The sequence below is a fragment of the Salvelinus namaycush genome, chromosome 12, assembly GCF_016432855.1.
Source record: "Salvelinus namaycush isolate Seneca chromosome 12, SaNama_1.0, whole genome shotgun sequence".
NCBI classification, from domain to species: Eukaryota; Metazoa; Chordata; class Actinopteri; order Salmoniformes; family Salmonidae; genus Salvelinus; species Salvelinus namaycush.
In genome coordinates this window covers 50,508,618-50,535,791 of record NC_052318.1, presented here as the reverse complement: position 1 = coordinate 50,535,791, position 27,174 = coordinate 50,508,618, and the positions used below count along the sequence as shown (strand labels likewise).

General features: G+C 42.4%; 1 protein-coding gene across 1 annotated transcript in view; it reads right to left on the bottom strand.

Moving 5' to 3' along the window:
* Positions 1–11,526: 11,526 nt before the first annotated feature.
* The window catches only part of LOC120057621 (rho guanine nucleotide exchange factor 15-like), a 29,371-nt gene continuing 13,723 nt past the window's right edge, over positions 11,527–27,174 (bottom strand). The window contains exons 12-16 of the mRNA XM_039006187.1: positions 14,487–14,641; positions 14,144–14,320; positions 13,926–14,011; positions 13,712–13,816; positions 11,527–11,988 (exon numbers count right to left, since the gene is read on the bottom strand). Coding sequence (XP_038862115.1) covers positions 11,837–11,988; positions 13,712–13,816; positions 13,926–14,011; positions 14,144–14,320; positions 14,487–14,641 — 675 coding nt within the window. The 3' untranslated portion in view covers positions 11,527–11,836. The remainder of the gene's footprint in view (positions 11,989–13,711; positions 13,817–13,925; positions 14,012–14,143; positions 14,321–14,486; positions 14,642–27,174) is intronic.

Genomic DNA, 27,174 nt, shown 5'->3' with positions numbered 1-27,174 from the left:
AGTCAGTGTGATACTAGAAACACTGAAGCAGTTCATGTATGAGATTAAGGAACAGTGAAACTGCTCTGTGTGTGTGTTCAATGTTCAATACTTAAGCTCTGACCTTAGTCTACATATTTTTTGCTGATATCCTTCTGTCTCTGGTCCTGTAGTATCTTGGGCAGGGGTACAGGAGGTACAGTCTGGCAGTGACCTTCACTCTTTCCATCTCCCCCCACTCTGACCTGTACCACCATCCTGCCACCGTGGAGGCTGTCCTACAGGATGTTGGTATGTATGACTCGCATGCATTCCCATACAAGCACAGCCCCTCTGTGAGCTTATAAAGTTAAATTAAACTCAAATGGTAGGCTACTGTAAGGTAGGCTAACACCTGAAACGATCCCATGACTTGAGAATTATGCCTATCCATCAATCCCTCCAACCCATCCATCCCTCCTTCTGTTCTCCCTCCCCTGTCCTCCAGTCCTGCCCAGAGTGGAGGGGGGGTGCTCTGATAAAGGGGTGCGTCTGCAGCTGCACTACGGAAACATGGACACCCAGTGGGAGGTGTACGTGGGGGGTCGCAGGCTGGACTGGGATCTGGTGGAGATGGGCGACTACGCCCTGGAGACCAGGAAGGACTACTTCAGTATGGTGATCCCTCTTTACGGCCTTGGCATGGCCTACGAGGTGTGGGGACTAAACCAGTTTAGCTGTTGGGTTCTATTTGTTATGGGTGGCAATGTACATTTTTGTAGTGGGTATAACAAAGTCGACTCAAAGTGGCTCTATACCCATATTTAGCCTTCATCTCTTGATCCCAGCCGGTTCCTCTTTTTTGCTCTCTCGCTCTCCGTCAGGGTCTGAGTTTGCAGGGGCTGGTGGTAACTGTGAGAATGACACTGGAGGACAGAGAGACGGCCATACAGGAGCACACCTTCACCCAGCGCTGTGTCTTCCTTGTGAAGGAACTACTGGGTAAAACAACCAATGCATTTACAGGACCATCCTACATGCATACATATTATGCAGTGCATTCGGAAAGTATTTTTCCACATTTTGTTACGTTTAAGCCTTATTCTAAAATGGATTAAATAAATGTTTTTCCTCATCAATCTACACACAAAATGACGAAGCAAAAACAGGTTTAGACATTTTTGCAAATGTATAAAAATAAAAACTACCTGATTTACATAAGTATGACCTGTTGCTATGAGACTCGAAATTGAGCTGAGCTGCATCCTGTTTCCATTGATCATCCTTAAGATGTTTCTACAACTTGATTGGGCATGATTTGGGAAGGCACACACCTGTTTATACAAGGTCCCACAGTTGACAGTGCATGTCAGAGCAAAAACCAAGCCATGAGGTTAAAGGAATTGTCTTTAGAGCTCCGAGACAGGATTGTGTCGAGACACAGATCTGGGAAGGTCCCCAAGAACACAGTGGCCTCCATCATTCTTAAATGGAAGAAGTTTGGGACCAGCAAGACTCTTCCTAGAGCTGGCTGCCTGGCCAAACTGGGCAATCGAGAGCAAAGGGACTTGGTCAGGGAGGTGACCAAGAACCCGACGGTCACTCTGCGAGAAACATCCAGAAGGACAACAATCTCTGCAGCACTCCACCAATCAGGCCTTTATGGTAGAGTGGCCAGACGGAAGCCACTCCTCGGTAAAAGGTACGTGACAGCCCGTTTGGAGTTTGCCAAAAGGCACCTAAAGAACTCTGATCATGAAACAAGATTCTCTGGTCTGATGAAACCAAGACTGAACTATTTTGGTCTGAATGCCAAGTGTCACGTCTGGAGGAAGCCTGGCACCTTCCCTGCGGTGAAGTGTGGTGGCAGCATGCTGTGGGGATGTTTTTCTGCAGCAGGAACTGGGAGACTAGTCGGGATCGAGGGAAAGATGAATGGAGCAAAGTACAGAGAGATCCTTGATGAAAACCTGCTTCAGAGCCCTCAGGCCCTGAGACTGGGATGAAGGTTCACCTTCCAACAGGACAATGACCCTAAGCACACAGCCAAGACAACTCAGGAGGGGCTTTGGGAGAAGTCTCTGAATGTCCTTGAGTGGCCTGGACTTGAACCCGATCAAACATCTCTGGAGAGACCTGAAAATAGCTGTGCAGCAACGCTCCCCATCCAACCTGACAGAGCTTGAGAGGATCTGCAGAGAAGAATGGGAGAAACTCCCCAAATACAGGTGTGTCAAGCTTGTAGCGTCATACCCAAAACGACTCGAGGCTGTAATCGCTGCCAAAGGTGCTTCAACAAAGTACTGAGTAAAGGGTCTGAATAATTACGTAAATGTGATATATCCGTTTGTTGTTTAATACATTTGCAATAATGTCTAAAAAACACTTTTTGCTTTGTCATTATGGGATATTGTGTGTAGATTGATGACAGGAAAAACTATTTAATACATTTTAGAATAAGGCTGTAATGCAATGTGAAAAAAAAAAAAAAAAAAAATGGTCTTAATACTTTCCGAGTGCCCTGTATACAATACGCTAAAGATTATAAACCGAGGGAAGATCTCCTCTTATAATGCCGTGACAATTTTCTTCATTTTAGGCTCAAAAAAAGCATGTCATCCTCCCAAATGGTATTATCCAGTTTATATTCCGCTGTGGTTTTTTGTTTGGAATAGCACGGTTACTATAGCATCATCCTACCAATAGTTCCAGCCGGTATTCTTTTAATAATATGGAATTCCCCTCAACCACGCCCACGAATTGGGGAAAACCAACATTATTTCCTATTGACCCCCATTGTAGAAGAGGCAACTTCAAAAAAGCTGAGGTGTTGTTCAATGTAATGCTCCCATGTAGGGAAATAGAGCCTGCAAGAAGAGCCCTGTGGCTTCAGGTTATTTGGTATGGAAGACTGGTAAATGTGGGCATGGGGTGTCCAAGTAGAAATAATAAAAATAATTGGCAACATCAAATGGTTTTGTGATGAATAAGCCATCTGATTCGACTGAAGATGGAGTTTAACTTCTTTCTACCCATTTAATTTAAAGTACTCCAATGTTTTCCAGAATTCTCTATATAATTGATTTTGGCTTCATAATACAATTCCTTATTGTTGAGTTTAGTCACACAATTTCTCAATTTGCAGTCAGTCAGTCAAATGTTCAGCCAGACTTATTAGCCACTCCTTTTCCCTCATCTATTTCAACCATAGTTTTTCAATTCCTCCTCAATCCATGTAGCCTTAACAGTTAGTTTCTTAACAGGTGCATGTTTATCAATAATTGGAAGAAGCAATTTCATATTTACAAGTGCAGCATCTGGATGCTCCTTATTAATCACATCAGACCAACAAATAGTTCTTACATAATCGACATAAGTCACAGCAAAATCTTAGACCCCTTTCTAAAAAACATTCCTGGATAACAGCAACTATATTGTGATCACTGCATCAAATTAAAATGGATACAGCTTCAGTAAAAAAACTCTACAGTATTAGTACAAATGTGATCAATGCATGTGGATGATCTTGTTCCTGTAGTGTTTGTAAACACCCTGGTAGGTTGATTTAATAACCTGATCCAGATTACAGGCACTGATTACACATGGGGTGAACAGCTGCAGTGATTGTTCTCTATCCAATAGCATAGACCGTGAGACAGACCTGCCCAGCAGTTCCGACTTTGTTTACATACAGTTTTGGGAAAAAACTGACCAGATACAATGCTATTTCACAGTAAAACAAATTGACAACAGAATTTCAGCATGCTTATAGGGAAGGACACTCAACAAGCACAGCACTGACACAAATGACTGATGATTGGCTGAGAGAAATTGATGATAAAATGATTGGGGGGGCTTGTTAGACTTCAGAGCAGCTTTTGACATTAGCGATCATAGTCTGCTGCTGGAAAAACGTAGGTTTATGGCTTTACACCCCCTGCTATAATGTGGATAAAGTTACTTTTCTAATAGAACACAGAGGGTGTTCTTTAATGGAAGCCTCTCAAATATAATCCAGAATCAGGAATTTCCCAGGGTAGCTGTTTAGGCCCCGTGCTTTTTTCAATTTTTACTAATGACATGACTTTGAGTAAAGCCAGAGTGTCTATGTATGCGGATGACTCAACACTATACACGTCAACGACTGAAATGACTGCAACACTCAACAAAGAGCTGCAGTTAGTTTCGGAGTTGGTAGCAAGGAATAAGTTAGCCTTAAATATTTCTAAAACTACAAACATTGTATTTGGAACAAAACGCTCACTAAACCCTTAGCCTCATCTAAATCTTTTAATAAATAATGTGGAAGTTGAGTTGACTAAACTGCTTGGAGTAACCCTAGATTGTAAACTGTCATGGTCAAAACATATTGATGCAGTAGTAGCTAAGATGGGGAAAAGTTTGTCTATAATAAAGCGATGCTCTGCCATCTTAACAACACTATCAACAAAGTAGGTCCTACAGGCACTAGTTTTGTCGCACCTTGACTACTGTTCAGTGGTGTGGTCAGGTGCCACAAAAAAGGACTTAGGAAAATTGCAGTTGGCTCAGAACAGGGCAGCACGGCTGGCCCTTGGATGTACACAAAGAGCTAATATTAATAATATGCATGTCAATCTCTCCTTGCTGAAAGTAGAGGAGAGATTGACTTCATCACTACTTTTATTTATGAGAGGTATTGACATGTTGAATGCACCAAGCTGTCTGTCTAAACTACTGGCACACAGCTCGGCCACCCATGCATACCCCACAAGACATGCCACAAGAGGTTTCTTCACAGTCCCCAAGTCCAGAACAGACTATGAGAGGCACACAGTACAACATAGAGCCATGACTACATGGAACTCTGTTCCACATCAAGTAACTGACGCAAGCAGTAAAATTAGATTGGGGGAAAAAAACACCTTATGGAACAGCGGGGACTGTGAAGCAACACAAACATTGGCACAGACCGACACATGCATACACAGACACACAATAACATACGCACTATACATACACATGGATTTAGTACTGTAGATATGTGGTAGGGGCTGAGGGCACACATTGTGTTGTGAAATCTGTGAATGTATTGTAATGTTTTTCAAATTAGCTGGACCGCAGGAAGAGTAGCTGCTGCTTTGGCAGCAGCTAATGGGGATCCATAATAAATACAAATACATAAGACAATGCGTTGCACATTTTGTAACTTGAGAAATACGGCACCAAACACCTTAGTTGTGCAACTAACAAATCCTTGGCAAAAACGTCTAAATGAATTACAGATTTCTTGAGTTATCTTCGATTTCATTCTAGGGATTTTGAGGAAGTGAAATAGGCTTTCGCATCTACAGTGTCTCATGGGGGACAAACATCATTAACCAAACGCAGAATCGGTCAGGAAACACACCTCCAAGACTGAAATTTCGGATAAACACGGTGCCAATCGGTTTGTTCAGTTGCAGTTTAATCTACAGTGCCTATAGAAAGTGTACACCCCTTGAACCTTTTTCACATTTTGCTGCCTTAAAATGTATTCTTAAAAGGGATTAAATAATAATAATTTTGCTCTACACAACCTTCAAAATGAAATAAAGTTGTGTTCACAATTAAGAAAAAAAATTAGTTGGGGGAAGCACCTTTGGCAGACATTACAGCTGTTAATCCATTTAATTAAGATTCTACCAACGACCAAATATATCCGTTTATTTTTCTAAATTGCTCAGTAAATCTGGTTGGGGGTCATTGATGGACAGCAATATTTAAACTGGATTTTCTTATGCAGATTTAAGTCAGGACTAGACCACTCAGGAACATTCAACACCTTTTTAGAAAGCCATTCTGGTGTCTTTTGCATGAAAACATTTGTGTAATTGTCCCGCAGAGCAATAAAACCCTAAACTCAGGGTTAGGTTTTCAGAAGACTGAGGTGGGGTTTCTTCAACTTTTTACCTAGGCTTTGCCTTTGATATTTCATGGATGCCAAAGGAAGCCAGGCTTCCCCAAATATTTGACCAATAGAAACATTTAAATTATACAATTTATTTTGTTTCTCTGTTTTCATAATTTTCCTTCAATTCACAAGTGACTGAATCCCACCGGAGCGAGGGGAAACGGCACACCTCTGTCTCCGTATGTATAGCTCATGTATCTGTTGCTGTCTGGACCAAACTACTATGACATGTAGGCAATCAGCACTGAGCTCAACTGTAGGTTGCCCCCCCCCCCCCCCCCCCCCAGCTTGCTTGCTAAATCATCCCTTTCTTAAACCATGGATTGGGAATTTGGATTTGTGGTTTTCAGTTAATTATCTGTACAGGCCAATGATCAAGACAGCGATTCTGTTCCACTGGCCTGAGACGATTGAAGTTCAATTCGTAGCCTAGTAAGCTCCCTTTAACTAGCTGCCTAGCTTAGCTGATTCTTAGTTGCCCATGCGAGGAAGTTAGGCTAGCAAGCTTTTTAGCTAGGTAGCCCATGACAACAAAAAACAAAAGTGTACTGTATGACAAAGCCATAGACTGTTTTGCCAACATGAAAGAGAGGATGGCAACAACTAGGTTGAGTCAACTTGAATTCTTTACTTGCGCCGCACACACACAGACAGAAATCAGTACCATGAACAGCAACATGATATTTAGGAACATTGATTGGACTAAATAGTTTTTGGTGTCTTTTAAGATTGTTTTCATTGTATTAATTAAACTAAGCATATATAGCCTAGTTGATTTGATGTTTAAGTTGAAATGGTGCTGGAATAGCGGAGGCAGTGCCCCTGACTTGCGGTAACTCTGGTTCTAAATCAGTTTAGTAAAGCGACAAACATGGAATCAAATCACATTTTATTGGTCACGTACACATATTTAGCAGATGTTATTGTGGGTGTAGCGAAATGCTTGTGTTCCTAGTTCCAACTGTGCAGTAGTATCTAAATGTAAAAGAATGGAATTAAGAAATATATAAATATTAGGACGAGCAATGTCAGTGACATTGACTAAAATACAGTAGAAGAGAATACAGAATATACATATGAAATTATTAAAGCAGTATGTAAACATTAAAGTGACCAGTGATTGTATGTATATAGGGCAGCAGCCTCTTGAGGTGCAGGGTTGAGTAACTGGCTGGTAGCTGGCTAGGGATGGCTATTTAACAGTCTGATGGCCTTTAGATAGAAGCTGTTTTTCAGTCTCTCGGTCCCAGCTTTGATGCACCTGTACTGACCTTGCCTTCTGGATAGTAGCGGGGTGACCAGGCCGTGGCTTGGGTGGTTGATGTCCTTGATGATCATTTTGGCCTTCCTGTGACATTCGGTGCTGTATGTGTCCTGGAGGGCAGTCAGTGTGCCCCCAGTGATACGACGGGCAGACCGCACCACCCTCTGGAGAGCCCTGCAGTTGCGGGCGGTACAGTTGCCGTACCAGGCGGTGATGGAAGTTGTGAGTTTGTGTTTATACAGGACCTCCCGCCCTCACATACCATTAACCAATCATGTCAATGCAGAGATATACGGTGCCCTCCGCATTTGTTAAAAATTTGAGGCGCATGGCGATGCGGTACGGAGATCAAGTTGGCCTCTGCAAACCTGTGGAGGCTTCGCAAGTGCGTCACACCATCCATATGGTGCCTCCGAACACATTTTCGGATCAAGCATAAAGTGGCTTTGAGTTGTGCATGTCAATGCAATAGAATCCTACTCCAATGCGCTCTGCCTACAAGAAAACCACTTGCACAGTTTCACATAGTTCATTTGTTTCGGTATGTTACATTAAAAGTGCCTAATATTACGTTGATTTGAGCACAATTCCCACAACAGAGCGAACCGTTGATAGTGTTAACTAAAGAGGAAAATTCTAGAAAGTTGCGTGAAGTTCAATCTCGTGCTTCTCAGGGCGGGCTGAAATTTCATCTGCACGGCAATCTGAGGGCAGCTATATTTATTTTTCTTTAACCTTTACTTAACTCGGCAAGTCAGTTAAAAACGAATTCTTATTTACAATGACAGCCTACCAAAAGGCCTTCTGCGGGGACTGGGATTAAAAATAAATAAATAAAATATAGGTCAAAATACACATCACGACTAGAGACACTACATAAAGCGAGACCTAAGACAACCACATAGCATGGCAGCAACACATGACAACATGATAGCAACACATGGCATCAGCACAACATGGTACAAACATTATTGGGCACAGACAACAGCACGAAGGGCAATAAGGTAGAGACAACAATAGTGAAGCAGCCACAGTTGTCAGTAAGCGTGTCCATGATTGAGACTTTGAATGAAGAGATGGAGATAAAACTGTCCAGTTTGAGTGGAGTTTTTTGCAGCTCGTTCCAGTCGATAGCTGCAGTGAGCTGGAAAGAGTAGTGATCAATGGATGTGTGTGCTTTGGGGACCTTTAACAGAATGTGACTGGCAGAATGGGCGTTGTATGTGGAGGATGAGGGCTGCAGTAGGTATCTCAGTATCTTTTGCAACGGTGACCCAAATAATGCATGCACTGGAAGGTAGTTCATAACATTGGATGAAATCGTACTCACACATAACTATTTCATGTTTCTAAACTATTTCTTTATCCAGACAAAGGGTACTGCTATGGGATCCCCCTATGGCTCCTAACAATGCTAATTTGTATGTGGGTTACATGGAGAAACAGTCAATTCTCAATCCTCTCAAAAATAGTTTTGGGGCATAACATTAGGAAATGTTACATTTATATTTTTGTTCTATGGAGGGGTGATGCAAAAGAGTTCCAGGCATTCCATGCTTTTCTTAACTCTTGTTCTGAGCACCTGAGATTTACTATGCAGTTTGACACATGTCAAATCAGTTTCCTTGAACCTTTGATTTTTGTGTGAGGATAATGTTCTATACACTGATCTGACAGGAAATCACCCGCTTCCCTTGAGAAATAGTTTGCCCTACAGCCAATTCTGTGGAATCTAAAGAATTAGCCATTTTTTTTCTCCAGATTTTGACAGAAAACATAGCTGAGATACAAAGACAATTCAAGGAGAGGGGTTACAAAAATGGTCAGATCAGTAGTGCTATTGAGAAAATCGAAACCTCTCAAGGACAGTGTAGAAAAAATAAGCTTTTTTGCTTTCTTACTACAAACTATTCAAAGTGCTCTGAACAAATTAAGGGAATCGTTCACAAACATTGGCACATTCTATGATCCGATGACAGTATTGATAATGTTTGCCGGTTGTATTTTTGCGGGGCAGAAATCTCAGATCAATTGGTAAACTTTGATTAACCACCCCAAAATACCCCTGCACACCGTCTATTTGCGCCTCTACCGGATGGAAACTACAAGTGCAATGGCACTTCCAAACAGTGAAACAGATCTCAATCAAAGGTGTTATCACGTGCTCCACTAAGGCAGTTATTTATCTTATTACTTGTCCGTGTGGTAAATGATGTGGGTAGAACAAAGTGCAAATGAATGGTGCAAAAACTCGCCGTACCCATTTGTGGCCCACTTTTCTGGAAGCTATTTTGTCTCTTCGCTATATCGGCATCAAACATGTCACCCTCCCTAGGAGAGGGGGTGACCTTGACAATTTATTGTTAGAACGGGAGGCCGTCTGGATCGTTAATTTAAAGACCCTTGCTACCTTCGGTCTCAACGTAGACTTTGATCTGAAGCCATTCTTGTGATTGTGTTTTTGCTATCCATTGTTATCATTCATGCTTTTTTTATATGTTCTGTAAATCAACCAATGAAATCACATCACACCCGGCCATGATTACAGACACCCATGTGTCCTTTCAAAGTATTTAAATTAGTGACCCACAGTGTTTGAAATTATACCCTAATGAAGCTATACAAATATTGCATCTGAGCTCCTAGAGTGTGAGGCTCTCCTTTTTCTCTTTCAAGTGTAGAGATGTTAGTCTGCTTAAATAAAAGAGAACTTAACTATTTCGTCTTAAATATTATTAGATTTCTCTTTGACTTCAGTCAATATATTATCACTAGTGATGATACTGTATATTGACTGAAGTCAAAAATCTGTGGCTCCTTATTAAATGCATGTTATCAGTGCTCACAGTAGTTTAGAAAGTGGTCCTCCCAAAAATAAATAAAATGATATTCCTCTGGTGGTCCTTTTGCTTTTCTGAAGTCTGGATGTTCTTCCCTTCTCTCTCCATGCAGTGTGCCTCCCAGACAACAGGATGGTGGTGTTGGTGGATACATCCAGGGTTTCTTCAGCCGTCAACCCCAGGCTAACATCCCTGCTGGATGCCTCCTGTGTTCCCATAGAGACTGATGGAGCTAGGGCTCTGTACAGCTTCTCTCTAGACTCCTGTGGCACCTCCACAACTGTGAGTGGTCCTCATCTCGACTCTACAGCATCAGCAACTTTGATTTCCTCTGTTCAATAATACCATATTACTTTTGTTGGTCTTTTGTTGCGAGATCTGACTAAATGAGAAATATCATGGGATGGGGTTCGATGAAGGGAAGAGTTGAAGAATCTCTACTCTTGTGCCATTGTTTTGGATTTTATTCTCTACAACACCTGATGACTCTCCTTTCTACCCAGCTGGTGGAGGATCACCTGGTGTACACCAATGAAGTCCGGTATCGGCCCAAAGTCCCCATAGATCTGAAGACCCTCAGCTCCCCATATCCCCACTTCAGGTGAGACATATTTTCTCCACCTTTTGCAACCATATTCCAATATTTCCACTCAGTCTGTTTTTGATTGATTGGCTCCATTAATTCCTTTATAGTATCCCAATTGGTTGCATCCACCCAGCGAATGGGACCCGTGCCCTGACAATCTACCAGCCCCGGGCCCTCCCTGCCTGGCCCCACAGCCGAGCCTCTCGCTCCAACCACCATCACCCAGGGTCCCAGCAACACCCCTTCATCAGAGGTGAGCTTCATCCATCTGAATAGAATAAGGAGTAATGTCAACTCTATTCTTGACATTTCTATTGGCAACATTTGCCAATACTGTCCCTTTTTTTAATGCCTCTATTCTGACATGGCTATGATTGCATTTTCCAACCACTTGTCCTCTGAGTCCCTATAGGAAGAAAGCGTAATGGGCTACCAGCTGGAGGTTGACATCAGTAGCAGGTATGTCTCTCAGTTCAGTCTTTGCAGATTACACTGTTTAAGCATTGCTATCTTTTACTGTTGAGCAACTTTTTTTTACATTTTTATGTTCTCTGGAACATATTTCATGTTGACTTAAATAATTTCCCACAACTTTCAATAATTAATACTACTACTGTACACAGCTTTGATACCTTGAAGGCATTGGAGAGGCAACTACCTATGATAGGACATTTAGTGACTGTTTATCTTGTTTGTGTGTTGCATGGTATTGTATTCGCAGGCCCCCTGTCCTCTGAGGTGTACACGTACCAATGATAAACCTGGTCACCATGATGCCAGGGGGTCCTGGCATTATCGCTGTATACTGGGCTGTTCCTGATTTGGCCAGTCACAGCCCAGCCTTATACAACATCATGACACGTAATGTTTGTCTAATAAAATAATAATTTGGCATATAAACATGTTTATTGATTGATTTTTGTCTAGGAAAGATTTCCATCAATACAGTACATCAAACAGTGGATGGGGAGCATTTGGCAGCAGGTGTAGGTAAGAGTAGTATAGCACTATTAGTTTAACTAATACAGCTACAAAAGTGTATGTATATGATGCACTTGAGTTAAAGCTCAAGTGCAAACAAGAAAAAGAGGGTTAGAGAAATCCTTGGTTTGACATAGGCTTTGTCCCAAATAGCACTGTAATACCATTTTATAGTGCACTACTTTTGACCAGGACCCATTGACCATTTCTCCAAACTAGTGCACTATATGGGGAATAGGGTGTGATTTGGGACACACATACAAATATGCAGGTAGTTAGTTCTTTGTGACTTTAGCTGCAGCTTGAGCGATGCGGTACTGCTCCTGAAGGTTCCGTCTCCTCCGATGCTCGTTGGTTATCTCCACCACGCTTTTGCTAGGGAACCAACCCTTCTCTCCGTCAGACAGACGCATCCCCTTGTACCAACCTGACGGACGCAGGGCATACCAGTAGTCATAAAGGGGAAAAGAGAGATTTAAAAATGTACTGTGGTGACAAAATATACTTCAGAGGGAGATTACATTGTGATTAATGGAAAAGGTTTTCACATTGTACAGTGCATTTGGAAAGTATTCAGACCCCTTGACGTTTTCAAAATGTTACGTTAACCTTATTCTAAAATAAATGTAAAAAATTCCCTCAATCTATACACAATACCCCATAATGACAAAGCAAAAACAGTTTTTATTGCATTTACATAAGTATTCGGACCCTTTACTCAGTACTTTGTTGAAGCACCTTTGGCAATGATTACACCCTAGTGGCGGCTTCTTGGGTATGACGCTACAATGTTGGCAAACCTGTATTTGGGAGTTATTCCCGTTCTTCTCTGCAGATCCTCTCAAGCTCTGTCAAGTTGAATGGGGAGCGTCGCTGCATAGCTATTTTCAGGTCTCTCCAGAGATGTTAGATCGGGTTCAAGTACGGGCCATGGCTGGGTCACTCAAGGACCTTCAGAGACTTGTCTCGAAGCCACTCCTGCGTTGTCTTGGCTGTGTGCATTGTCCTGTTAGAAGGTGAACTTTCACCCCAGTCTGAGGTCCTGAGTGCTCTGGAGCAGGTTTTCGTCAAAGATCTCATTGTACTTTGCTCTGTTCATTTTCCCCGTGATCCTGATTAGTGTCCCTGCCCCTGAAAAACATCCCCTAAGCATGATGCTGCCACCACCATGCTTCACCGTAGGGATGGTGCAAGGTTTCCTCCAGACGTGAAGCTTGGCATTCATGCCAAAGAGTTTAATCTTGCTTTCATCAGACCAGAGAATCTTGTTTCTCTTGGTCTGAGATTCATTTAGGTGCCTTTTGGTAAACTCCAACCTGGCTGTCATGTGCCTTTTTACGTAGAAGTGGCTTCCGTCTGGCCACTCTACCATAAAGGCCTGATTGGTGGAGTGCTGCAGAGATGGTTGTCCTTCTGGTAGGTTATCCCATCTCCACAGAAGAACTCTGGAGCTCTGTCAGTGACCATAGGGGTTTCTTGGTCAACTTCCTGACCAAAGCCCTTCTCCCCGCATTGCTCAGTCTGGCACTGCGGCCAGCTGTAGAAAGTCTTGGAGGTTCCAAACTTCTTCCATTTAAGAATGATGGAGTCCACTGTGTTCTTTTGGACCTTCAATGCTGAAGAAACTGTTTGGTACCCTTCCCCCAGATCTGTGCCTACACACAATCTTGTCTCGGACAATTCCTTCGAACTCATAGCTTGGTTTTTGCTCTGACATGCACTGTCAACTGTGCGACATTTGTATAGACAGGTGTGCCTTTCCAAATCATGTCCAATCAATTGAATTTACCACAGATGGACGACAATAAAGTTGTAGAAACATCTCAAGGATGATCAATGGAAACAGGATGCACCTGAGCTAAATTTTGAGTCTCATGGCAAAGGGTCTGAATACTTATGTAGATAAGGTATTGTTTCTTTGATGAATTTCCAAACAATAAAAAAAAAAACGGTTTGCATTGTCATTATGGGGTATTGAGGGGAAAAAAAACAAAATCCAATTTAGAATACGGCTGTAATGTAATTTTGGGGGGAAAATGTCAAGGGGTCTGAATACTTTCCGGATGAACTGTAAGTCTTCCAATAAAGATGCTTGACAATTCAGTAGGAATTTTGTACTGAAAGTATATTTCCTTGTTTGTTCCACCTACCCTCATGGGTCTTGCGTAGCACGTTGATGATGTCAGCAGGCTCCATGGTGAGCTCATCAGCCTGCTGGGCAACGTATTGTTCCACACACTGCACCTGGGGACAATCTTTAATCCCATAAAAGGTTAAAGCTACAATTTCACTTCAGGGAAGTATGTGCATCTAACTAAGAATGTTAATATTTTATAACTGGGTCAGTCACATCTTTTTACTCACCCCAGTCCTCATAAATCACCTCTTCCTTCTTTCTGTTTGGGTCATTTATGGAAGGGAATGCTGCCATCCACCTGTGCATATCTGACCTAGAGAGAGAGAGCGAGAGAGTAGAAACTTGGTACAACACTGTGTAATGCATTTTTGTCTTTACTCTTTAGTGTATAGTGCATTATCTGAGAGGTGGTTGGTTGGGAGGCTGTGTGTGTGTTTTCTCTCACTCTGAATGGGCCTTCAGCAGGTGTTCACAGGCCAGGCCTCGGTGGTTCTCCAGCAGTAGCAGACAGAAGGAGTGCTCCAACTTGGGCCCTGGGTCCTCCGCTCCAGCCCCAAACCCCGTGGGCTGGACCTGCACCAGGGAGCGGTGGGTGTGGTCTGTCACCATATAGCGCTCTGAGCTGGAAAGGAAAGGGGGAGAGAAACTATACTCAACTTGCATATTCACCACCCAGCAGGCAAAACGAGGATGAAATATGACAACCAGTTGCCCACAGCGCATTTACTTAAATGGTCAGAAAACATTGTAACAGTTGGTCAGTATGTGGAGTATGTCCTTTTGCTTGCCTCTTTTTGCATGTGATGATGAGTAGGTCATTGAAGAGGAAGAGGTAGATGGGGGTGAGTTTGAGACGAGCACTGAAGAGGGAGGCCCCCTTGGATAGCTCATATAGCTCTCCTCTCTTCTCCAGGAAGCGAGCCTTCGAGACAATGGGAACAGCCTGCATGTGGACATGGTGGAGAGGCAGGGTCTCAATCAGTGAGCTTCATCCAATCAATCATTTATAAAGACCTTTTCTGCAGTTGTCACAAATCCTTCGTTTACACAAGCAGCCCAATTATGACATTTTTTTCTCTCACTCATTTGTCTTTTGACCAACTGGGGACCGATTTCCCAAAAGCATCTTAAGGGCATTTTCACCAGTTATGGAAAAAAAAAATTAGAACGGCCTTATTTCTATTACAGCACATTGGATTACTCTCATTCATATTCCATTCACCCAGTTCAATGTAACATCAATAGGTTTAGGCTACTACATAATACTCAAATGATCCCTATACCCATCATGAGGTTGCTACAACCTAGCTTATGATTGAAAGTTTACAACGTAGGTGCACACAGGTTGAGAGACATTTGAGGTGACAGACGGTAATCATTAGTCCAACAGTTGCAAACTAGTTTCTATTGGAAAAATGCAGGCGTTTATCCCCATTTTTGTTCTGTTTGCTTCAGTTTAAGTAACGTTTCAACAGAATCAGTGGAATGAATACACCCCCTGATAACACCTGAACACAGTTCACTTTCATAGCAGCCACGTAACCGAAAGGTTGCTAGATCGAACCCCTGAAAGATGAGGTAAAAATTCCTATTCCTGGCTCTCCTCTCACCTCTTCCCTTCATGTGTGGACTTCAATGCACAACCCATCAGCTCTATGTGACTAGGCAACAAAAAAAAATCCAAGCCAAAAAGCTGCACACAGCCTACATTGTTGTCACCATATTAGCTAAATAAAGTCATAGTCAGCATAGCTAATAGAACTAACGCATTAGTAAACATACTACAATCACGCAGTAACGTTATTGTGCAGTCACACCGGCAAATACATTTGTAATACCAAAAGCTTACCTTGACTTAGAAGAGTTCCAGTGTTGTGTTGGAAAGTCATAGCGAGCTACTGTAGCTAACATAGCATCCCTCTGTTTTAAGCAGGGTGTTTCAGTAGGCTAAACTAGCTAGCTGCATTTGCTAGCTAAGTAAGTGAAAGTGAAAAAGTGTCACTTGCTTCTTAATTTTGGAAGAAATTAATTTGTTCAAAACTGTTCAACTATTGTCTTTCTCTCTCTTTGAGCCAAGTACTCACCACATTTTATGCACTGCAGTGCTAGCTAGCTGTAGTTTATGCTTTCAGTACTGGACAACATGTACAGTTCATGCTGCAAGAGCTCTGATAGGTTGAAGGACCGGAAGTTGTTATAATTACTGTGTAAGTCTATGGAAGGGGATGAGAACCAAGAGCCTCCTAGGTTTTGTATTGAAGTCAGTGTACCAAGAGGAGGACGGAAGCTAGCTGTCCTCCGGGCTACACCATTGTGCTATCCCTACAGAGTACTGTTGCGGCTACTGTTGCGGCCATGCAGTATAGAGAGAGAGGGTTTCACGGTAGAACAAACTTCTTCTACATCACATAACTTGAGAACTGAACAAAATCCATGTTTTGGAGAATGTGTAAAAGGTCGGTGGAGAAGCCAGCTACGACCCGGTCCGTTTTGTTTCATTTTTGTGACCTCGTAAAAGACAATACAGCCACATTACCATAACTCTGTTTATATTGGTGCCTCCATTATGAGGTTTGCGCCTAATTATTGTATAAAATGAATGAGTAAAGATTTACTCTAAACTATTTGTGTAATGATATGTGAGTTTAACTAAGTCATTGGCCCGCCCCCATGAGCACAGACATGATCTGGCATCATGGAACAGCTCTTTTCTACTGTTACGAATAAAACCCCCACCTGAAGAAATACCCGTACCTCGGTCAGCTGAGGTGGCAAAGGTTTGAGTAGAGACCACAAAAACCTCAGTGTAAGCTGTTGTAATGGTTGTTGAATTCCTAGCCATAACACACGGAGCATTGGCTACACGGGTGGAAATGGTTAAACTCTGAGACTATCGAACCCGACAGAATAAGAGCAAATCTTAGATACTAATTACTAGTATGCAGCTAGAAATTGTTAACCTGGGATGCGAAGACCGTCAACCGCCGAAACACCTATTCCATGAGAACATTTCTGAATGGTACTCTGAAGTATCCATTCTAATCACGAAATACTTCAGGGAAGCAAAGAGAGACCCTCGGCTGAAACTTCCAACATAGGGACTGACGATTCCAACAGAGATCACGACGACACACTGGGTGTAAATATATATTGATTGCAATTATTCCTGAATGAGTGAGCGTTCATGTGCAAAGGATTATCATTTCAATTAATGTAATTATCAACTGTGTAGTGACTCTTTTGTAATTCCCGCACTTCTCAGTCCACACCCACTTCCCTTTGTCCACCAAGCCGTCATATCGGCTTAGCCCACTAGGGAACCTCCCCTATCATTTCCTTGTAACCATATCTACTGTTTGTTTGTTTATGCATGTCTGTGATTATTTAGTTAGTTAGAAAATAAATGAATAAGACAATTGGTGTATGGATGATTCATAGTAAAGGCTGGGTTTGTGCAGATAACCAACAATTTACGACGTTTGGAATGAGAATAACGTGAGGTAAAGAATAATTCATTAATTAGAAGACAAATTGATAAGATATTAAAATATCTGGAGTTATTTTAGGAAAATTGTAACTGTAATCTGAAGATTTTCCTTGGTGCCCTAACTTCCTAGTTAATTACATTTACATGATTAGTTGAATCACGTAATAATAATTAGAGAATTGATTTGATAAAGTAAGTCTTCACTTTAATGATGCCAAAGACACGATAACTACATGAACAAAGGTGTATGGGCATTTGCTAGTCAAACATCTCATTCATTCATCTCAATTACAACCATTATTGGTCACCTCAATACCGTTCCCTAAAATATGTTGGTGTTACCTTAGTCCTTCTTGCAAACAGTCTTTCAAGATACACGAAATGAAGTATGTGGACACTGCTTGTCAAGCATCTCATTCCAAAATCACAGGCATTGATATGGAGTTGGTCCCCCCTTTGCTATACCAGCCTCCACTCTTCTGGGAAGGCTTTCCACTAGATGTTGGAACATTACTGCAGGGACTTGCTTCCATTCAGCCACGAGCATTGTCATCTGAAACAGGAAATGGCCTTCCTCAAACTGTTGCCACAAAGCACAGAATTGTGAAAAACCACAACTTTGCAGTTGGCACTATGTATTCGGGCAGGTAGCGTTCTCCTGGCATCCGCCAAACCCAGATTTGAACATGCTTCCACTGCTCCAGAGTCTAACTGCGGCGAGCTTTACACCACTCCAGCCAACATTTGGCATTGCGCATAGTGATCTTAGGCTTGTGTGCGGCTGCTTGGCCATGGAAACGCATTTCATGAAGCTCCCGACAAACCGTTCTTGTGCTGAAGTTGCTTCCAGAGGCAGTTTGGAACTCCGTAGTGAGTGTTGCAACCGAGGACTGACGACTTGTATGACCTACGCGCTTCAGCACGTTATGTGAGCTTGTGTGGCCTACCACTTCGTGGCTGTAGCTCCTAGACGTTTCCACTTCACAATAACAGAACTTACAGTTGACCTGGGCAGCTCTAGCAGGGTAGAATTTTGAGAAACTGACTTGTTGGAAAGTTGGCATCCTATGACGGTTCCACGTGGAAAGTCACTGATCTCTTCAGTACGGGCCATTCTACGCCAATGTTTCCTATGGAGATTGCATGGCTGTGTGCTCGATTTTTATACACCTGTCAGCAACGGGTGTGGCTAAAATAGCCAACTCCAATAAGGTGTGTCCACATACTTTTGGTGATGTAGTGTGGATTGACGCATTGGTGCCTCAATAGACTTTAGGAGGTTTTAACAGGTGACATCAATAAGGGATCATAGCTTTCACCTGGATTCACCTGGTCAGTCTATGTTATGGAAAAAGCAGGTGTTCCTAATGTTTTATACACTCCGTGTATGAGATGGGAGTTCCATGCAATCATGGCTCTGTATAATATTGTAGGTTTCTTTGAATTTTTTCTGGATCTGGGGACTGTGAAAAGGCCCCTGGTGGGGAAAGTGTGTGTGTGTGTGTGTGTGTGTGTGTGTGTGTGTGTGTGTGTGTGTGTGTGTGTGTGTGTGTGTGTGTGTGTGTGTGTGTGTGTGTGTGTGTGTGTGTCAGTGCTGTGTGTGTGTGTCAGTGCTGTGTGTGTGTGTCAGTGCTGTGTGTAAGATGACTATGCAAACAATTAGAAATTTTCAACACATTGCATCACTTCTTGCTTTAATAAGAAACAAATCAGTTTATCCTCAAATTTTAGCCAAGAGAGACTTACATGCATAATATTGATATTAGGCCTCTGATTACAAAACGTGCCGCTCTGTTCTGGCTAACTGCAGCTTAACTAGGTCCTTCTTTGCAGCACCTGACCATATGACTGGACAATAATCAAAATTAGATAAAACAAGCCTGAAGTACTTGTTCTGCTTTTTTGACACCACAATCCACAAAGCATCTGAAGATAAAACTAGAGCCTGAAGTACTTGCTCTGCTTTTTTTGACACCACGATCCACAAAGCATCTGTTTATCACGGATAGACCTCTCCCTATCTTTACAGTCATAGAATCAATATATTTTGACGATGGCCGTTTACAATCTAAGGTAACACCAAGTAATTTAGTCTCCTCAACCTGAGGAGCCACACATTTCATTACGAGGTCTAGAACTTAGCGAATGATTTGTACCAAATACAATGCTCTTAGTTTTAGAGATGTTCAGGAACGGTTAACTACTGCCCCCCCCATTCTAAAACTGACTGCAACTCTTTGTTAAGGGTTGCAGTGAATTCACTAGCAGTGGTTACTGAAAATTATAGGGTTGAATCATAAGAATCCATAGACACACAGGCTTTGTTTAATGCCAGTGGCAGGTCATTGGTAAAAAGAGTAAAGAGCCTGGAGAGCTGCCCTGCGGTACACCACACTTTACATGTGTAACATTAGAGCAGCTTCAATTAACGAAAATCTCCTGTGTTCTAGTAGATAGCTATGAATCCAAGATATGGCAATCTGAGGTTCAAAAGCCATAACACATACAGTACCAGTCACAAGTTTGGACACACCTACTCATTCCAGGACTTTTCTTTATTTTTACTATTTTCTACATTGTACAATAATAGTGGAGACATAAACTATGAAATCACACATATGAAATCATGTAGGAAACCATTTTTTTAAACAAATCAAAATATATTTAATATTTGAGATTCTTCAAAGTAGCCACCTTTGTCTTAAAGACAATTTTGCACAATCTTGGCATTCTCTCAACCAGTTTCATGAGGTAATCACTTGGAATGCATTTCAATTAACAGGTGTGCCTTGTTAAAAGTTCATTTGTGGAATTTCTTTCCTTCTTAATGCATTTGAGCCAATCAGTTATGTTGTGACAAGGTAGGGGTGGCATACAGAAGATAGTCCTATTTGGTAAAAGACCAAGTCCATATTATGGCAAGAACATCTCAAATAAGCAAAGAGAAACAACAGTCCATTACTTTAAGACATGAAGGTCAGTCAATACGGAATATTTCAAGAACTTTGAAAGTTTCTTCAAGTGCAGTCATAAAAACCATCAAGTGCTATGATGAAACTGGCTCTCATGAGGACCGCCACAGAAAGGAAGATCCAAAGTTACCTCTGCTGCAGAGGATACGTTAGTTACCAGCCTCAGAAATCGGCATTAACTGCACCTCAGATTGCACCTCACAGAGTTCAAGTAACAGACACATCTCAGAGGTCATACAATAAGTTTTGTTATGATTCATATGTTGATGATGTAAAGAATATTTGCTGGTCTGTGGTGTGTGATGAGGAGCAACCAGACGCTGCACTTGACGCATTTATGAAACTACTTGTTCCAGTTACTAATAATCAAGCACCCATTAAGAAAATGACTGTAAAAACTGCTAAATCCCCTTGGATTGATGAGGAATTGAAGAATGTTATGGTTGAGAGGGATGAGGCCAGAGGTATGGCAATTAAGTGTGGCACCCCAACTGATTGGCAAACATACTGCAAATTAAGAAATCATGTGACTAAACGAAAAAATAAACTACACTATGAAACAAAGATAAATTATATAAAGAATGATAGTAAATAGCTTTGGGGCACCTTAAATAAAAAATTTGGGAAAAAAGCAAACTCAGCTCTTTCATTCATTGAATCATTCATCACAAAGCCCACTGATATTGCAAACTACTTTAATGACTTTTTCATTGGCAAGATAAGCAAACTAAGGGATGACATGCCAGCAACAAACGCTGACACTACACATCCAAGTACATAGGACCAACTTATGAAAGACAAGAATTGTACTTTTGAATTCCGTAAAGTCAGTGTGGAAGAGGTGAAAAAATTATTGTTGTCTATCAACAATGACAAGCCACCGGGGTCTGACAATCTGGATGGAAAATTACTGAGGATAATAGCAGACGCCACTCCTATTTGCCACATCTTCAATTTAAGTCTACTAGAGAGCGTGTGCCCTCAGGCCTGGAGGGAACCTAAAGTCATTCTGCTATCCAAGAATAGTAAAGCCCCCTTTACTGGCTCAAATAGCCGACCAATCAGCCTGTTACCAAACCCTTAGTAAACTTCTGGGAAAAATTGTGTTTGACCAGATACAATGCTATTTCACAGTAAACAAATTGACAACAGAATTTCAGCATGCTTATAGGTAAGGACACTCAAGAAGCACAGCACTTACACAAATGAATGATGATTGGCTGAGAGAAATTGATGATAAAATTATTGTGGGGGCTGTTTTGTTAGACTTCAGTGCAGCTTTTGACATTAACGATCATATTCTGCTGCAGGAAAAACTTGTGTTAAGGCATTACATCCCCTGCTATAATTTGGATACAGAGTTAATTGTCTAACAGAACACCGAGGGTGTTTTTTAATGGAAGCCTCTCAAATATAATCCAGTTAGACTCAGGAATTCCCCAGGGTAGCTGTTTAGGCCCATTGCTTTTTTAAATTTTTACTAACGACATGTCACTGACTTTGAGTAAAGCCAGAGTGTCTATGTATGCGGATGACTCAACACTATACACGTCAGCTACTACAGCAACTGAAATTACCTTGTTCACTCAACAAAGAGCTGCAGGTAGTTTCAGAGTGGGTGGCAAGGAATAAGATAGCCCTAAATATTTCTAACACTTAAAGCATTGTATTTACAAAACACTCACTAAACCCTAAACCTCATCTAAATCTTTTAACAAATAATGTGGAAATTGAACAAGTTGAGATGACTAAACTGCTTGGAGTAACCCTAGATTGTAAACTGTCATGGTCAAAACATATTGATGCAGTAGTAGCTAAGATGGGAAGAAGTCGGTCTATAATAAAGCAATGCTCTGCCTTCTTAACAAAACTATCAACAAGGCAGGTCCTACAGGCCCTAGTTTTGTCGCACCTTGACTACTGTTCAGTGGTGTGGTCAGGTGCCACAAAAAAGGACTTAGGAAAATTGCAATTGGCTCAGAACAGGGCAGCACGGCTGGCCCTTGGGTGTACACAAAGAGCTAATATTAATAATATGCATGTCAATCTCTCCTTGCTGAAAGTAGAGGAGAGATTGACTTCATCACTACTTTTATTTATGAGAGGTATTGACATGTTGAATGCACCGAGCTGTCTGTCTAAACTACTGGCACACAGCTTGGCCACCCATGCATACCCCACAAGACATGCCACAAGAGATCTCTTCAAAGTACCCAAGTCCAGAACAGACTATGGCAGGCACACAGTACAACATAGAGCCATGACTACATGGAACTCTCTTCCACATCAAGTAACTGACTTAAGCAGTAAAATTAGATTTAAAGAACAGATAAAAAAACACCTTGTGGAACAGCGGGGACTGTGAAGCAACACAAACATTGGCACAGACAGACACATGCATACTTACACACACACACGATAACATACGCACTATACATTTAGTACTGTAGATATGTGGTAGTGGTGGAGTAGGGGCCTGAGGCCACACAGTGTGTTGGGAAATCTGTCAAAGTATAAACATACCTTGAGTTGTGGAACTCCAGTGTGGTAATGACATGTATATGAACATACCTTGAGTTTGTGGAACTCCAGTGTGGTAATAACACAACAGTCAAAAGTTTGGACACACCTTCTCATTCAAGGGTTTTTCTTTATTTTTACTATTTTCTACATTGTAGAAAAAAAGTGAAGACATCAAAACTATGAAATCACACATATGGAATCATGTAGTAACCAGAAAGTCAAATCAAATGACATTTTACTGGTCACATTGTCACGTTTCTGACCTGTTTTCCTTTGTTTTTGTATTTGTTTAGTATGGTCAGGGCGTGAGTTGGGGTGGGCATTCTATGTTATGTGTTTCTATGTTGGGTTCTTTTCTATTAGCCTTATATGGTTCTCAATCAGGGACAGGTGTTTGACGTTTCCTCTGATTGAGAACCATATTAAGGTAGGCTGTTCTCACTGTTTGTTTGTGGGTGATTGTCTTCCGTGTCAGTGTTTGTGCCACACGGGACTGTTTCGTTTTCGTTTGTGTATGTGTTCGTTCCTGTTCGTGCGTTTTGTTCTCAAGTTCAGGTCTGTTCACGTTGTTTGTTATTTTGTAGTTTATTCAAGTGTTCTTCGTGTTCGTCTTTATTTAATAAATTCATTATGTATTCAACCCACGCTGCATATTGGTCCGATCCTTCTCGCCCCTCCTCGTCAGATGAGGAGGACGACTTAGACGAGCGTTACACACATAAACATATTTAGCAGATGTTATTGAAGGTAAGGCGAAATGCAGTAGTATCTAAGAATTCACAACAATACACACATATCTAAATGTAAAATAATGGAATTAAGAAATATATCAACATTAGATTGAGCAATGTTGGAGTGGCATTGACTAAAATACAGTAGAATAGAATACATATGAGATGAGAAATGTATGTAAACATTATTAAAGTGACTAGTGTTCCACTGATTCCAAGTCTATATATATAGAGCAGCGGTCTCTATGGTGCAGGGTTGCATAACTGGGTGGAAGCCGGCTAGTGATGGCTATTTAACAGTCTAATGGCCTTGAGATAGAAGCTGTTTTTCAGTCTCTCGGTCCCAGCTTTGATGCACCTGTACTGACCTCGCCTTCTGGATGATAGCGGGGTGAACAGGCAGTGGCTCGGGTGGTTGATGTCCTTGATGATCTTTTTGGTCTTTCTGTGACATCGGGTGCTGTAGGTGTCCTGGAGGGCAGGCAGTTTGCCCCCGGTGATGCGTTGCACAGACCGCACCACCCTCGAGAGCTCTGCGGTTGCGGGCGGTGCAGTTGCCGTACCAGGTGATGATACAGCCCAACAGGATGCTCTCAATTGTACATCTGTGAAGGTTTTAGGGGCCAAGCCACATTTCTTCAGCCTCCTGAGGTTGAAGAGGCGCTGTCTTTCTGGGTGGACCATTTCAGCTTGTCAGTGATGTGTACGCCGAGGAACTTGAAGCTTTCCACCGTCTCCACTGCGGTCCCGTTGATGTGGATAGGGGCGTGCTCCCTCTGCTGTTTCCTGAAGTCCACGATCAGTTCCTTTGTTTTGTTGACGTTGAGTAAGAGATTAGGGCCCTCACCTCCCAGGGCCCTCACCTCCTCCCTGTAGGCTTTCTCGTCATTGTTGGTAATCAGTCCTAATACTGTTGTCATCTGAAAACTTGATGATTGAGTTGGAGGCGTGTGTTGCCACGCAGTCATGGGTGAACAGGGAGTACAGGAGGGGGCTGAGCACGCACACTTGTGGGGCCCCATTGTTGAGGATCAGCGAAGTGGAGGTGTTGTTTCCTACCTTCACCACCTGGGGGCGGCCATCAGGAGGTCCAGGACCCAGTTGCACAGGGCGGGGTTCAGACCCAGGGCCCCGAGCTTAATGATGAGCTTGGAGGGTACTATGGGGTTAAATGGTGAGCTATAGTCAATGAACAGCATTCTTACATAGGTATTCCTCCTGTCCAGATGGGATAAGGCAGTGTGCAATGTGATGACGATTGCGTCATCTGTGTATCTATTGGGGCGGTAAGCAAATTGAAGTGGGTCTAGGTGTCAGGTAAGGTAGAGGTGATATGATCCTTAACTAGCTTCTCAAAGCACTTCATTATGACAGAAGTGAGTGCTACGTGGTGATAGTCATTTAGTTCAGTTACCTTTGCTTTCTTGGATACAGGAACAATGGTGGACATCTTGAAGCAAGTGGGGACAGCAGACTGGGATAGGGAGAGATTGAATATATCTGTACACTCCACCTAGCTGGTCTGCACATGCTCTGACGACGCGGCTAGGGATGCCGTCCGGGCCGGCAGCCTTGCGAGGGTTAACCTGCTTAAATGTCTTACTGACGTCGGCCACAGAGAAGGAGAGCCGACAGACCTTGTCAGTGGCACTGTGTTATCCTCAAAGCGGGCGCAGAAGGTGTTTGGCTTGTCTGGGAGCAAGACATCGGTGTCCGCTATGTGACTGGTTTTCCCTTTCTAGTCCGTGATTGTCTATGGACCATGCCACATACGTCTAGTGTCTGAGCCATTGAAATGCGACTCCACTTTGTCCTCTGTACTGACGTTTTGCCTGTTTGATTGCCTTACGGAGGGAATAACTACACTGTAACTGGTAATATTCCCAGTCACCTTGCCATGGTTAAATAAGGTGGTTTGTGCTTTCAGATTTGCGAGAATGCTGCCATCTATCCACGGTTTCTGGTTTGGGTAGGTTTTAATAGTCACAGTGGGTACGACATCTCCTATACACTTCCTGATGAACTCAGTCACCGTATTCGTCAATGTTATTCTCAGAGTCTACCTGGAACATATCCCAGTCCGCATTATCAAAACAATCTTTGAGCATGGATTCCGATAGGTCAGACCAGCATTGAATAGACCTTAGGACAGGGACTTTCTGTTTGAGTTTCTGCCTATAGGAAGGGAGGAGCAAAATGGAGTCGTGATCAGATTTGCCGAAGGGAGGGCGGGGGAAGGCCTTGTAGGCACCAGCCTTCTAAAAGTTGAGTAGCAGTGGTCCAATGTTTTTTCAGCACGAGTACTACATTCAATGTGTTGGTAGAACTTCGGTAGCGTTTTCCTCAAATTGTTTTGTTAAAATCCCCAGCTATAATTAATGCGGCCTCAGGATATGTGGTTTGCATTAAGTCCAGCGTAGTTCTTTGAGGGCCGTCATGGTATTGGCTTGAGGGGGAATATACACGGCTGTGACTATAACTGAAGAGAATTCTCTTGGGATGTCATTTACATGAGGTATTCTAGGTTGGGTGAACAAAAGGACTTGATTTTCTGTATGTTATGTATGTTAATCGCACCATGAGTAGTTAATCATGAAACATACACCCCCAGCTTTCTTCTTCCCGGAGAGTTATTTTTTCCTGTCTGCACGATGTACTGAGAACCCAGCTGGCTGAATGGACGGGGACAGTATATCCTGAGAGAGAGAGCCATGTTTCCCGTGAAACAAAGTATGTTACAATCCCTGATGTCTCTCTGGAAGGAGATCCTCGCCCTGAGCTCATCTACTTTATTATCCAGAGACTGAACATTAGCAAGTAATATACTCTGAAGCGGTGGATTGTGTGCACGCTTCCTGAGTCAGACTAGAAGTCCACTGCAAACACCTCTTCTCCGCCGGCGGTGTTTTGGAGTAGCCTCTGGAATAAGTTAAATTGCCCTGGGAGGTACGAACAAAAGATCCAATTCGGGAAAGTCGTATTCCTGGTCGTAATGCTGGTTACCGGCCGTATGTAATAACACAAAACATTTTCTGGTCTAATAATGTAAGAAATAACACACAAAAACAAAGTACTGCAAAGTTGCTTAGGTTGCTTAGGAGCTATATCTGTCGGTGCCCAAATCAAAATATATTTTAGATTCTTCAAACTAGCCTTTGCCTTGATGACAGCTTTGCATTCTCTCAACCAGCTTCGTGAGTTAGTCACTTCGAATGCTTTTCCAACAGTCTTGAAGGAGTTCCCACAATTGCTGAGCACTTGTTGGCTGCTTTCCCTTCACTCTGCGGTCCAACTCTCCCAAACCATCTCAATTGGGTTGAGGTCGGGTGATTGTGAAGGCCAGGTCATCTGATGCAGCACTCCATCACTCTCTATTCTTCTGTTGAGATGTGTCTGTTACTTGAACTCGGAGGTCCAATCTGAGGTGCAGTTAATTACCCATTTCTGAGGCTGATAACTCTAATGAACCTATCCTCTGCAGCAGAGGTAACTCTGGGTCTTCCTTTCCTGTGGCGGTCCTCACGAGAGCCAGTTTCATCATAGCGCTTGATGGTTTTTGCTGCACTTGAAGAAAGATTCAAATTTCTTAAAATGTTCAGTACTGACTGACCTTCATGTCTTAAAGTAATGATGGACTGTCATTTCTGTTTGCTTATGTGAGATGTTCTTGCCATAATATGGACTTGGTCTTTCACCAAATATGTCTATCTTCTGTATACCACAACACAACTGATTGGCTCAAACGCATTAAGAAGGAAAGAAA